Source organism: Jaculus jaculus, chromosome 6 (genome assembly GCF_020740685.1).
Source record: "Jaculus jaculus isolate mJacJac1 chromosome 6, mJacJac1.mat.Y.cur, whole genome shotgun sequence".
Lineage (NCBI taxonomy): Eukaryota > Metazoa > Chordata > Mammalia > Rodentia > Dipodidae > Jaculus > Jaculus jaculus.
The window spans coordinates 156,289,424-156,304,557 of record NC_059107.1 but is presented as its reverse complement, the minus strand read 5'-3'; the positions used below and the strand labels follow the sequence as shown (position 1 = coordinate 156,304,557).

The following is a 15,134-nucleotide window of genomic DNA, read 5'->3' as shown; positions in this document are numbered from 1 at the left end:
CTAAAGAAACACAAAAGGAAAACCAAGCAGCTCTACATTACAGAGCAAGCAAGGAGGCAGGTGGTCCCAGAGGTCCATGGTTCATGAAGTTCATGGTTATCAAGAGATGATCTTGGACCAGGGAGTTGAACTACCTTGAGAACTATCTAGATGAATCCCCAATGTTTAGATAAAGAGCCTGGCAGAAAAAATATCCAATAAATATTTGTGGAATTAAAAGGATACACTAAGCTGGGCATGGTGGCACATGCCTTTAATCCCTGCACTCGGGAGGCAGAGTTAGGAGGAGCATCGCCATGAGTTCGAGACCACCCTGAGACTCCATAGTGAATTCCAGGTCAGCCTGAGCTAGAGTGAGACCCTACCTCAAAAAAAACAAAAAATACAAAGGGGAAAGTGGGGGAGGATTATCATGGGATTTTCCTATAATCATGGAAAATGTTAATAAAAATTAAATTAAAAAATAATAAAAATAAATAAATAAAGGATACACTAAGTTAATGCCAAAACTGATCTGTAATTAGAAAGCTTTTGAGAAATAGTACAAAAAATTAACAGAATAGTATAAAAAAAATAGCAGTGTGTTACACAGTGGCCAGGCAGTGCGCATGCATCATTTCCACTACTCAAGAGCCCTACACATAAGTTAATATTATTCCCATTTCCCAAATAAGGACACTGAAGCCTCAGCTGGGATTCCAACCTCAGAGGCCAGCACCTCAGAATGTGTGTCACCTGATATGGCTCTAGACAGCACTTCTGGCCTGGAAGACCTTGTGCTAAGACAGAAACCTATCTCCTCCAATCTCTGAATCACCCGGATTACTCCGTGCCTGAACTGGCTATTCTAAGCCTACTGATCGCTGCAGTTGTGCTAACGAGGGGCCTGCCTGGAAGTGCGTGCTCCCTTTCCTCCACCCTCCCACCCTGGTCCTAGCCCTGCCATTACCTCTCGGAGCTGAAGTTGGAGGCTGTAACGATCACATCGTCTTTGCTCTGCACCAAGACAGGGATCTTCCGGCAGCCTGGTGACTTTAGCAGGCGCTGTAACAGCTTCAGGGTTTCTTAAAGGGTGAAATGGAACAGAATTAGGGGACACAACCTTCTCTTTGGCCAGGCTTCCAGAGTAAGATGGGTCCAGTCATTACTGATGCAAGCAGGAGACAGACAGATGGACCAGTGTTAAATGCCACAATGCCTAGAGAAGCAAAAGGAGGATCAAAACTTTGAGGGCTGGAGGGATGGCTTAGCAGTTAAGACACTTTGCCTGGAGGGCCAAAGGACCCAGGTTCGATTTCCCAGGACCCATGTAAGCCAGATGCAGAAGATGGTGCATGCATCTGGAGTTCATTTACAGCAGCTGGAGGCCCTGGTGTGTGCATTCTCTCTCTCTCTCTCTCTCTCTCTCTGTATGTGTCTCTAGTCTCTCAAATAAATAAATAAATAAAAGAAAAAAATATATTAAAAACAAACTCTGGGTAGACGCATGCTTTGTGTGCAGAGCACAGATGGGGCCGCTTTCAAGGCTGTGCGTCTGAAAGCTGGCACGTCATATCACATAGACAAATGACTCGGTGCTTCCTGAATATTATTCTCAGAATACTCTGCTTCCTGGAAGAAAAAAAAAAACAAACAGACTTATCTAAGAAAAAGCTCTTTTGAGCAAATAGAAGTGTGTAGAGGCCCTTCTTATGAGACCTTCGACCAGGACGGTGCTTGGTACCTATAACCTGCAACAGCCAGGAAGAGGTGCGAGGTGCATGAAGGTTGAGTCTTGCTGCCTGTGGGGAAGCTCTGGCAGTCCTAAAGGCCATCAGACTCTCTATCCACACTCCTCCATATACAACCTGCTCCAATGGTAGAGCCCAGTGCTTGCGGCTAGGGGAGATACCACATTAGAAACCTCAAGAATTTGTACTGGGCTGGAGAGATGGTTAGTGGTTAAGGTGCTTGCCTGAAAACACAGGTTTGATTCGCCAGTACTCACATAAGCCAGATGCACAAGGTGGCACATGCATCTGGAGTTCATCTGCAGTGGCTGGAGGCCCTGATGCGCCCATTCTCTCTCCCTCCCTCTTTCCCTCTCTCAAATAAATAAATAAAAATAATTTTTTTCTAAAAAAAAAAGCTAAACAGAACCTGCTGTGGTGGCGCACGCCTTTAATCCCAGAACTCGGGAGGCAGAGGTTGGAGGATTGCTGTGAGTTCAAGGCCACATTGAGACTACCTAGTGAATTCCAGGTCAGCCTGGGCCAGAGTGAGACCCTACCTTGAAAAACGAATAAAACAAGACAAAAAACAACAAAAAAGCTAAACAGACGAGAAAGAAGCAGAAGACTCAGGGCAGATGGAAATTCAGGCCAAGGTCTAGCACGGGAAGACTGTGGACTGAAGTCCTGGCAGGCCACCATGGAGGCACAGTGCTGACAGTCTCACGGGCTGCTGCAGCTGGAAGCCTCACTTACCTTGCAGGATGTTGGCAGGACACATATCAATCTTGGTAACTACTACAAAGACGGGTACATTGAGCGCTAATGCCAAGCCCAGGTGTTCCTTGGTCATTCCCACGATGCCAGCATTGCTGCCCACCTGCCCCAACACAGAAAGAAACTGTCAGAACAAGGGAGACAGAGATTGCTGCTGGGTGAGCACAGTGTCTCAAAGAATGCAGTCAATGAAAATTGGGTTGGGCACAGATCACTTTAACCCTGTCCCAGTGGTGTGATCTATCAAATAATGAGGAGAGCTGGGCGTGGTGGTGCGTATCTTTAATCCCAGCACTCTGGGAGGCAGAGATAGTAGGATCATTGTGAGTTCCAGGTCAGCCTGGGATAGAGTAAGACCCTGCCTCAAAAACACCAATAAATAGGGCTGGAGGGATGGCTTAGCAGTTAAGGTGCTTGCCTGGATAGCTAAAGGACCCAGGTTCAAATCCCCAGAACCCACGTAAGCCAGATGCACAAGGGGACGCAGGCATCTGGTGTTCATTTGCAGTGGCTGGCGGACCTGGCGTGCCCGTTCTCTCTTTCCCTCCCTTTTTCTCTGTCAAATAAATAAATAAAATAAAATATTTTTAAAAACCCACCAATAAATAGATAAATAGGGGCTGGAGAGATGGCTTAGCGGTTAAGGCACTTGCCTGCAAAGCCAAAGGATCCCAGTTCAACTCTCCAGGACCCACATAAGGAAGATGCACAAGGGGGCACATGCATCTGGAGTTTGTTTGTAGTGGCTGGAAGCCCTGGCATGCCCATTCTCCCCCCCCCCCCACTTTCTCTCTCTCAAATAAATAAATAAGTAATAATAAATGGGAGAAGAGAAGATGGCCCCGTGGATCAGGCTTGTAATTCCCAATACTCAAGAAACTGAGCAAAGAGGAGCACAAGTTCAGGGTTGGCCTGGGTAACAGACAAAGTTCAAAGCCAGCCTGGGAAACTTAGTAAGAGGATCTTGTTCCAAATAAAAAAAAAAAAAAAAGAAAGAAAAGAAAAGAAAAAAAAAAAACCTGAAAAGACTTGTAAACAATAACAAAGATAGCCTCATACAGTCTGGGAAAACAAATGTCTTCATTCCTCAAAGCAGATTCAGTCTAACAACCCTGGCCCTCAGTTTCTTCATCTGTAGTACAGGATGCTAACCACCTGCACTTTAGAGGGTCACATGATGCTGAGATGTTACAACATACATGAAAGGTTCAGCACACAGCCACCAGGGACTAGGTGTTCAACAATGGTAGCTGTCATCACTGTTACCATTCTGTCCAGTAATAATAAAGTCTTTCCATCATCACCAAAGATGTGTGGGGTGGCACATGCCTGTAATTACAGCCTTCAGGAGGCTGAGTCAGTAGACTGATGATTTCAAGTCCAGTATGGACTACATAGCTATATAGGGAAAGGGACAGGGGAAAGAAGAGAGGGGGTAGGGGAGAAAGATGGAAGGAAAAACAAAGGTTAATATTTAAGAATGAATATATACATACACAAACTCACATATCTATATAGTGGTTGTTTGGTTTCCTATTTTTAAAATATTATTTATTTATTTGTTTATTTAACAGAGAAAGAGGGAGAGTGTGTGAGAGAATGGGCAAGCTAGGGCCTCCAGCCACTGCAAACGAACTTCAGATGTGTGCGCCTTCTTGCGCAGCTGACTAACGTGGGTTCTGAGGAATCGAACCTGGGTCCTTTGGCTTTACAGGCAAATGCCTTAACTGCTAAGCCATCCCTCCAGCCTTTTTTTTTCTTTTTTCTTTTTGACCTGGAATTTACTATGTAGTATCAGGGTGGCCTCAAACTCACAGTGCTCCTCCTACCTCTGCCTCCCAAGTGCTGGGATTAAAGGTGTGCATCATCATGCCTGGCTAGATTATGGTTTATTTTATTTTATTAATTTGAGGGGGGGCAGATAGAAAATGGGCACATCAGGGCTTCCAGCTACTGCAAACAAACTCCAGACACATGCACCACCTTGTGCATCTGGTTTATGTGGGTCCCGGAGAATCGACCTGGATCCTTAGGCTTTTTAGGCAAGCACCTTAACCACTAAGCAATCTCTCCAGCCCTAGATTATGTTTTTAAGGAGAAAAAAAAGCATGGTGCACACAGTATGCTACCTTAAACAGTTAGCACTTGCTTACTATTTACAAAGCCCTGGGTTCAATCTCCAGTGAATAATTGTTTGAAAGAAAGCAGCTGGTGTAGGGCAGTTGAGGAACATCTGAGTATATCAAGCCCAGCTGAAGTTCTTTTTCTAAAAAAATTTTTATGAGAGAAAGAGAGAGAATTGGTGTGCCAGGTCCTCCAGCCACTGCAATCGAACTCCAGATGCACATGTCACTTTGGGTGCATACACCACCTTGTGCGTCTGGCTTATGTGGGTCCTGGGGAGTTGAACCTGGGTCCTTAGGCTTCACAGGCAAGCACCATAACTGCTAAACCATCTCTCCAGGCCTGATATTCATTTTCTTGGTTACAATTACAGGAGATAGTCCTTAGTTTTAAGAACTGTGTGCTTAAGTATTTTTGGCAGTGAAAGGCCAATGTCTACAACATACTTTCAAATGACTTAATTTTAAAAAGGGGGCCTGATTCTTGGTTTCCCACCAGAAATAGATGGTAAGACCCTATTGTTGAAGACTCCACATACTTGGGCTGCAAGGCCACTGAGAAATCCTGCTGGAACTGAGCTGATAACCTCCTCCATATAGACCAGCTGTCAGAAAGCTGTAAGAAGGCATTCTGCATGCAGTTCAATGGGAGAGAAAGAAATCACCAGTGAAGATACTCAACAGTGAACATTGCAAGCCTTATATTTGGCCAGCCAGCCAAATAAGCCAACAAGTGCAATAGTGGCACATCTGTCATGGTGGAAACCAACTGCCCTCTCCATGGGAAGGAACACATCCTTGATACTGAAAACTTAAAACAGGGGTAGTCATGAGCCCTAGGGGTGTAATGTCTGCTGATGTCTGGCTAAATGTATATACTATGCTTATTAAACTGCCCAGTAAGCATTTCTCTTAATGTTCATACCTTATATTAATGCTACTCTCAATTTTGGTAGAGAATCTTCTCTTTTCAGGTGGCAGTGACCTTGGGATGACTCAGAAGGTATCATGGTGCTGGAAAGAAGTGTCTGGAGTGCTCAGTACTGTAATATCTCTATCACACCTTCCAAGGCTCAGAGTCTAATGCGGAAGAGGTGGCAGAAAGAATGTAAGAGCCAAAGGAAGGGTAGGACTCCTTACAACGTGCTCCCCCCAGACACAAAATGGCCTGGATATCCATGAACTCACAGTGCCTGACACTACCTATACAAGACCATAACAGGAGGAAAAGATCATGACATCAAAATAAAAGAGAGATTGATTGAGATGGGGAGGGGATATGATGAAGAATGGAGTTTCAAAGGGGAAAGTGGGGGGAGGGAGGAGATTACCATGGAATATTTTTTTATAATCATGGAAGTTTTTAATAAACAATTGAAAAAAAGGGGGGGACCTGATAATTATCCTTTCAACTTTTTAGAATGTGTGAAATTGGAGGAAGGGAGTATACACACATTCACCAAGGAATCCAAGAAATGAGAGGTGGAAGACAGACGTTTACTACAATCTTTTTGGTATCTTCTATTTTTGTACCACATAACTGCATCAAACACTACAACAAAATTAAACGATGTTACCATCACGTGTCTCTATGCTTTGCATATGCAGGACATCTTCACTGGATGCCACAACTGTCAGAGAAGTTACCATCTTCTGCTGCTGTCCTAGGCCTGGCTGCTCGCTGTTTCTATACCAAGACCCCTCAGTGTCCCCTGACTTCTTCCCACTTCTCACACAACAAAAAATTACTTTTGTTCTTCCCAAGCTGGACACAGAGGGCTCTGTTAGCAGCCAACTGTGGTGGTGGAGGTAGGAGGAACACTGAGTTCAAGGCCAGACTGGGACTAGAGAGCAAATACCAGGCCAGTTTGAGACCCCACCTTGCAAACAAACAAACAAAAAGAATGCTCTACTGACTGGTCTATATATTTTAAATATTTCACTTGGAAATTACAGAGATTATCAAAATAGTTCATTGTGTTTGTTAATCATTAGTCTTTATTTTTTTGTCTCAGAAAGGGTCATGCATGCAATATACCCCAGGCTGGCCTGAAAACCACCATCCTGGGGCTAGGGAGATGGCTGTAAAGGTGTTAGTTTATAATCCTGCTGGGCTGAGTTACTGGCCTGGGTTTAATTCCCTAGCTACCCACATAAAGCCAGGAGCCAAAAAGTGGGGCACGCAGATGGCGCTCCCTTGCAGTGGTAAGAGACCCGGATGTGTGTCTTCCATCTGTGTGCTAAGAATATAGATGGACATCAACACACCCAGCTCTATTCCATTGGGTGTTTCTGTTTGGTTGTTCTTCTGTTGTTTTTTGTTGTTGTTGTTGTTTTGTTTTTGTTTTTTGAGGCTGCCTCCCCAGAGCTGGGATGAAAGGTATGTACCACCATGCCAGGCTCTGTATTATTTGATATGTGTGTACACATGTGTGTGAGTGTAGGCATGCCATGCATGTGGAACTCAGAAGACAACTTTCAGGCTGGTCCTCAAAATCAAAATCCCACCTCATGTGAGACGTCTCTCCTTGTTCATGGCTGCATTCGTGAACTTCCTTCCTGCAGTAGACTCAGGGGAATTACAGCAGCCTGCCACACTTTCTTTTAGGTCTGGGGATTTTTTTCTCTTCTGTGTTTTTCAAGGTAGGGTCTCACTCTAGCCCGGGCTAGCCTAGAATTCACCTTGAGTGTTGGGATTACAGGTGGGCACTGCCATGCCCGCTGGGCCTGGGGATCTGAGCTCAGGCGCTCAGGGTTGCACAGCAGGTGCTTTATCCACCGAGCCACTTCTCCAGCCTAGGTTTTGCTTTTTGAGATAAGGTCTCAAGTAGCCCAGGTTGGCCTCAAACTCATTATGTAGCTTAAGTAACATGAACTCATGTTTTTGGGGGGCAGGGTGGGGTTCTGAGGTAGGGTCTTGCTCTAGCTCAGGCTGACCTGGAATTCACTATGGAGTCTCAGGGTGGCCTCAGACTCACGGCGATCCTCCTACCTCTGCCTCCCAAGTGCTGGGATTAAAGGCGTGTGCCACCGCACCCTGCTCCTCCTAACATTCTTTTTTTTTGTTTTTTTGGTTTTTCGAGGTAGGGTATCATTTTAGCCCAGGCTGACCTGGAATTCACTATGGAGTCTCAGGGTGGCCTTGAACTCACAGAGATCCTCCTACCTCTGCCTCCCGAGTGCTGGGATTAAAGGCATGCACCACCATGCCCGGCCCTCCTAACATTTTTAATCCTCCTGCCTTCACCACTCAAGTGCTGGAATTATAGCCCTACATCACCACATTTGGTTATTCCATTGTTTTCAACATTAGCTTTAGTATTGGATGGTGAGCTAAAAGTCAGGCATGAACATTCTGCTGGGATGAAGATAATTCCATTCATTGGTCTTATTATAGCTCAGCTAGAAACATGCTAATTTTTATTTTATAAAGAACTCTAAGAGAGAAACTTAGTCTGCAAAAATAAAGCAAATGCACAAAGTGGCATACACATCTGGAGTTCATCTGCAGTGGCAAGAGACCCTGCTGTGCTCCTTCTTTCTTTCTGCTTATAAATAACATTAGATAGATATGTATATTTATACATATCTATGTCTGTCTGTCTATCTGTCTGTCTGTCTGTCTATCTATCTAGAGAGAGAGAAATGGTAATGAAGGATGAAGAGGTGGCTCAATGACAAAGGGCACTTGTTTGCAAAGCCTGATGGCCTGGGTTCAATTCCCCAGGACCCACATAAAGCCAGGTGCACAAAGTGGCACATGTGTCTGGAGTTTGTTTGCAGGGATAGGAATCCTGATGAGCTCATATTCATTCACTCATTCTCTCTTTTTTTTTTTAATATTTATTTATTTATTTGAGAGAGACAGACACAGAGAGAAAGGCAGATAGAGGGAGAGAGAGAGAATGGGCGTGCCAGGGCTTCCAGCCTCTGCAAGCGAACTCCAGACGCGTGCGCCCCCTTGTGCATCTGGCTAACGTGGGACCTGGGGAACCGAGCCTCGAACCAGGGTCCTTAGGCTTCACAGGCAAGCGCTTAACCGCTAAGCCATCTCTCCAGCCCTCATTCTCTCTTTAATAATTTTTTTTTTAAGTAAATGGAGAGCAGGATAGGGTGATGCATGCCTTTAATCCCAGCACTTGGGAGACAGAGGTAGGAGGATTGCCATGTGTTGGGCCCTGAAAAGCCCAGGCATGAGGCTTAGTGGAACTTCCTGAGCCTAGCTAAAGTCTGGTGACCTGTCTCTGGCCAGCTAGGACTCAGCAAGACGCCTAATGGCTTCTGGCCTGCTACCTCCGTGCAGGAGTTGAAATTACCATTTCAATAGTTACAGTTTACTATTGGCCCTTAACTCTTCCCTCATCCTATACTCCTCGCCTTCACCCCCAACATGATATAGGCAATTGCTCATAGCAATAAAGCGAGTTTTTCTGAGTTCCTGCTTCCACAAGACTGCCGACTGACTCAGTGTGGTTTTTTCTCCGGTGGCCAGGAGAGGTTTCTTGAGTTGTCGTACGCTCATCTTCCTCCTCAACCCCTAGGGAGGAACCAGCAGGCCTGGTCCTTCCACAGCACTACCTGCCTGGGGAGGAGCCCGGCAGCCATGAATTCAAGGCCACCCTGAAACTACATAGTGAATTCCAGGTCAACCTGAGCTAGAGTGAGACCCTAACCCCCCAAAAGAGTAAATGGTGATTAGAGCCTGGGGTGGTGGCACAAGACTTTAACCCCAGCACTCATAAGGCAGAGGTAGGAGGATTGCTGTTTGTGGTCAACCTGGGCTAGAGGGGTGCCCTACCTCAGAAACAACAACAGGACTGGAGAAATGGCTTAGTGGTTAAGGCACTTGCTGACAAAGCCAAAGGACCTAGGTTCAATTCCCCAGAACCCACATAAACCAAATGCACAAGGTGGCACATGTGTCTGGAGTTCATTTGCAGTGGCTGGAGGCCATGGTGTGTTCATTCTCTGTCTGTCTCTCTCTCTGTCAAATAAATAAAAAAAAATATTTTAAGGGATGGATAGATGGCTTAGTGGTTAAGGCATTTCCCTGCAAAGCCAAAGGATCCTGGTTCAATTCTCCAGGACCCACATAAGCCAGATGCACAATGGGGTGCATGCATCTGGAGTTCATTTGCAGTGCCTGGAAGCCCTGGAGTGCCTATTCTCTTCCTCTTTCAAATAAATAAAGTTTTATTTATTTATTTATTTATTTATTTATTTATTTTTTAAAAAAGGAATGGAAGCTGGGCGTGGTGTGCACGCCTTTAATCCTAGCACTCGGGAGGCAGAGGTAGGAGGACTGCTGTGAGTTCGAGGCCACCCTGAGACTCCATAGTGAATTCCAGGTCAGCCTGGGCTAGAGTGAAACCCTACCTTGAAAAACCAAAAAAAAAAAAAAAAAAAAAAAGGAATGGTAAGAAGGAAATGCTAACCAGGACCCCATGGTGCACAGTGGTGAGTCTATCTTCAGAAGGAAATGTTAATATGCTAATGACCTGATAGGATGGTATCTTGTATACATATACTGAGATACCACCCTGGACCCCATAAATGTTACAATTCTACATGTTAATTAAAGCAACAATATGGGTCTAAGAAGATATCTCAGTGAACTTGAGAACCCAAGTTTGGATCCCCAGCACCTACATAAATGCCTGGTGGCTCATCTGTGATTCCAGTGTCAGGAGGTAGAGACAAGGGATCCCAGGGCGAGCTGGCTACTGAGAGCAGCTGAAATCAGGGAGCTCTGGGTTCAAGTTAGAGACCCTGCCTCAGTCCATAAGGTAGAGACTGAGGAAGACAATGACATCAACCTCTGGCATCCACACACATGTGCACTCACACATGCACCCACACATGCTCACGCACACCATAAATACATACACACACATACAAAAATTTAAGGGCTGAAGAGATGGCTTAGAGTTAAGGCACTTGCCTGTGAAGCCTAAGGACCTAGGTTCAACACCCTTGGTACCCATGTAATCCAGATGCACAAGACACATGCGTTTGGAGTTCGTGTGCAGTGAGTAGAGGACTTGGTGCACCCATTCTCTCTCTCTCTCAAATAAACAAATAAATAAAATATGAAAAAAAAGTCAGGCATAGTGGCACACACCTTTAATTTTAGCACTTGGGAGGCAGAGGCAGGAGGATCAGTCAGCTCAAAGCCAGTCTGAGACTACACAGCGAATTCCAGATCAGCCTGGACTACAGTGACACCCTTACCTTGAAAAACCAATATATATATATTTATTATTTACAAGCAAAGGTTTCCAAACCCTTAATAGCAACTGTCCCAGATATATCCTTCACGGAAAATCTTTCCTGTATAGCAGTTTTTCTTAGTCAAGTGAATTGGTGACTCCCCTTTGCAATGTTCAAAGAAATGAGAAATAAAATCATGCTGTGATTCCAAGAAAGTTGTGTGAATCCTCCCTGCCCAACACGTGCTGCCGCCCTCCCTCTCCTCTCTAGTCTGAGGGTTGGCCTGAGAACCTGTGTTTGTGGGGCAACTCGAACAAGTCTGCTAGGAACAGATGCCTGTGTTTACCACACTTATTAATATAGGCAGCTGAGGAACCAAGAAGGCAGAAGGACTTTGGGAAAGACTTGCCACAGGAAAACTCATTCTTACTCGTACACATGTGCACTCTTCCTCCTGGAGAGCTGTAAGCTGTGCATAGGGTTGTGAGCCTCATGACTCCTACTCTGTCCAGGGAGGAAGCTCAGTAGAATACACAGGAACACTCATTCCATACCATTGAGCCCTCAGTCTCTACCCTTTTCAGTAGTGACCCCTGATCAGCTGCTCAAAAAGCTGATCACACTAGACTGTAAGCTCTCTGGCACCTCAGGACTAAGAAGGCCTATGTCCAGTTGTGCCAGAGGATAGGCCTGGGGAGACTCCTGATGTGAGGTGATCTCCTCCATAGCTTCCCTAATCCTACCTTTTGAAAATCCCACCTGAGGACTGGAGAGATGACTCACTGGCTAAAAGCACTTGTTTGCAAAGCCTGATGGTCTGGGTTCAATTCCCCAGTACCCACATAAAGCCAGATGCACAAAGTGGCACATAAGCCTGGAGTTCGTTTGTAGTGACAGGAGGCTATGGTGTACCCATTCACATTGGCTGGTTTGTTCATTCATTCATACATTTATATTCACTCTCATTTTCTCTCTCTCTCTCTCTCTCTCTCTCTCTCTCTCTCTCTCTCTCTGCTTGCAAATAAATAAAAATGTTTTTAAAAGTTAAAAAAAAAAACCTGGGTGTGGTGGCACACACCTTTAATCCCAGAACATGGGAGGCAGAGGTAGGAGGATCACCATGAGTTCAAGGCCACTCTGAGACTACATAGTGATTTTCCAGGTCAGCCTGGGCTACAGTGAGACTCTACACTTAAAAAAAAAAAAAGAGAGAGACAGACAAAGAGAGAAAAGAAAAAGCCACCTGAGGTCACTTCCTCAAAGTATCCCACGGCTGTGGAGAAAAAATTTTTGAGGCAGAAAATAAGCCCCAGGAAAAACCCTCCTGCATACTTTTCCAAAAGTAAGTTTGCAAGGGCAATTTGGTTTGTACCAACAGGATCCCTTCCTGGTCTAATTTGGAAAGGAGCTCAAAGTCCACCTGGGAGAAAACTGCAGAGATCAGAAGACTGTGCAGCTCAGAGATTCCAAACTTGCTTTCCTTCCCCAAGCCAGAAAGCCCCAGTCTCAGAACAATCCTGGGTTCTTGCCCAGCATCCCTGCCCCCAACTCTCCTCGTGAGGAGCACCTCACACTTACCATGAGCATGCAGAAGTCTGGCAAATGGCCAGTCATGCCAAAAACAGTGGTCTTAAGGTACTTCTCGTGGCCAGCCAGGTCGATGAAGGTAATCACCTTCGTGGACTTCTCACAGATCTTTGTCCACTCCAGGCTGCCACCATGGCTGTCAGGCTTGTTTACCACATTGCCTTCACTGTCAAAGCCTAGAATGTCGTTGCCCACACTGCTGGTGCGACCAGATTCAATCTCATGTTTGTGGCGGAAAAGTTTCTGGCGGGCAAAGCCACGGCCATTGTCCAGCTCCCCGTGTGTCAGAACTCCCAGAAGTGTGCTTTTGCCGGCATCCACGTTGCCCACCACTGCTACCCTGCATGGACAGGAACCCATGCATCCGTGTGAGAGTCAGTGGGTGAAGAGAAAATTCAGAGCCCAGAACCTGGATCCTTGAATCCAGGCTTGCCCTTGCAGTCCTGCTCATGACGCCCCCTGTTCCTGGATGAGCACACTGGGAATATCCTGGAGCTATATCCAGGGAGTACAAAGTTACTCAGGAGTCCTGGAAACCTTAATGGCTATATATCCCCTAACGTCTATCACTGGGAAGAACCCCAAAGCTATAACCAGCACAAAGTCCTCTCCCTCCTGCGCTGGACTTCTAGCCTTTCAAATTGATGGCAGAACAAATGTAGCCACTGAGTGGCCACAGAATGCATTCCAGGCCCTTTCCCACTCCAAAATGGAAATGCAGAAGCAAAGAACAAAACTACTCTGGCCATGACCCTGGGCATCCTTTCCCATCTCAAGGGAAGGAAGGGAAGGGAAGGAGCCGACACACCAAATGGCTCGGGCTCACTGCCACTCTTGAAGCCCCGCCCGTCATGCAGCAAGGGGCCTTGCAACTGTCTTGGGCCTTCTCACCTGACCTCCAGGAAGTCATTGTCTCCTACTCGTTTCCGGACCAGGTAATCGCGCACACGGCCGCCAGCTTCTTGACGCTCCCGCAGGAGGATGACATCGGCCTCTATCTGCTCCGCCATGCTCTTCACTGTGGCATAGGAGGCCTCCATGTCAGCTTCACTCAGCCCGTACTCAGTCCCATCTGGTGACAAGAGCCCACACATCAGCAGGAGAGTGAGTCCTGACCAATCAGCTTGGCCAACAACCCCACCTAACCAAGGCCCCTACCTGGACCGGAGAACAGACATTGTACCTGAGTGACCGTGTGAGGGCAAAGAGTTAAGGCATGATAGGGCCATGGGCTTCCCCACTAGCAGGGCACTGGGTAATTCCTTCAACCACTACCACTGAGACTCTCCTAGAACTTATGCCAAGCTTCGTGCTAGGGTTACAGGTGCCCTCAGAGAGCACAATGCCTCAAGGGAGAGACAAAGGAAATCAATTAATTACAATGTAGCTCAGGTACTACGCTGTGGAACTGGACAAGGGAATGTCCAGCACGGCCTGGGGAAGCAGAGGGCAGTATGGGGCATGCTAACTTTCCAGCATGAGCTTTCAGGGGTGAGAAATGAGCCCAGAGAGAGCCAGAGGACCAAAGCATGAAACATGGGAGATGATGGCACACGGAGGGACTAGGAAGTTTCTCAGTGTGCTGAGGAGCAAGATGAGGGACATGGAGTGGCAGGATATATGGAGGCTAGTATGGTAGACAGACAGACATCAGGCAACAGGAAACTTTCATACCAGGTACGGTGATCATGGGGGATCCGCAGGAATAACCCAGTCAGACCTAGGTGGATTGGAATGATCCACACAGCAAGCAACAGGCTTGAACAGGGGAGCCCAGCAAGAGGAATTCTAAATAACCTTGGCAAGCAATAAGGACAGGAACAGAGGAGGGGATGGGAGAGACTTCTGGATTGTCTTAGAGACAGAGTTTTAACTAGGGTGGCTCAGGTGAGGTATCTAGACAGTAGCTGGAAAAAGGAGTTTGAGCTCAGGATGAGGAGGGGGATAGAACAGTCTGATCAGCCACGCGTTACTGAGAGTCTATAGTATAGCAACCCACCCCTGTTTCTGTATGTCATGGGGTTAGTTCCTCACCACTCCCTCCTCATAAGCAAACCCCTTCAGCAGGGCAACCTCTTTTCTTTTCCTGCCCAGAAACCTGCATGGGCCTATTTTACTCCTTATGTCTCTTTCGTCACCCTCCACACTTCCCTACAAACAAGCTAACCACCCTCAAGTTAAGGAAAAAAGAAAGAAGGAAAGCCAGCCAGCCACCTCATCTTCCCTTCCCTGTTCACCTCCTGAGCCACTATCTCCTCAGTTCTTCCTTTGACTACCACGTAACTTGGAAGAGTAACCCATCCTTGTTGACTGACCACGGGTTCCCATTTGCTCTGAACTGACCACTCCTGAAGAACTGTTCTTGTCAAACATCACCACTGCTTCCCAGCATGCTACCCTGTTGCCACCTTGCCATCTCTTCTGAGGCGCATTCCTCTCACCCTACCCACCCATTTCATCTTCTCCTAATGTGCCCCTCACTCTCCTTACTTCCATCCCTCGAGTCCAGTCTCTTTCAGTCATCTGTCAAAGCCCTTCTCTCTTTCCTCTAACATTCCCCTTAGGCATCTCATGCTATGGCCTAAACTGTCACTGGGAAGACTATAAAAACATTCCTGTCTAGCACCTACCTTCTGCTTCCCTCGGCTCCACAAAGAACTTTCACAGGCCTGGAGGATAACTGTAGAACTCTGAGATCCAGACTTAGCCACTAGCACCCTTAAACAGT

The 15,134-nt window shown here is 46.4% G+C and overlaps 1 protein-coding gene across 2 annotated transcripts in view; it reads right to left on the bottom strand.

Moving 5' to 3' along the window:
- Gtpbp1 (GTP binding protein 1) overlaps positions 1-15,134 on the bottom strand; it is a 32,309-nt gene that overhangs the window by 6,414 nt on the left and 10,761 nt on the right. For both annotated transcript variants that reach the window (XM_004650317.3, XM_045152607.1), the window contains exons 3-6: positions 13,298-13,478; positions 12,398-12,746; positions 2,466-2,589; positions 950-1,064 (exon numbers count right to left, since the gene is read on the bottom strand). In XM_004650317.3, the coding sequence (XP_004650374.1) occupies positions 950-1,064; positions 2,466-2,589; positions 12,398-12,746; positions 13,298-13,478 (769 nt within the window). The remainder of the gene's footprint in view (positions 1-949; positions 1,065-2,465; positions 2,590-12,397; positions 12,747-13,297; positions 13,479-15,134) is intronic.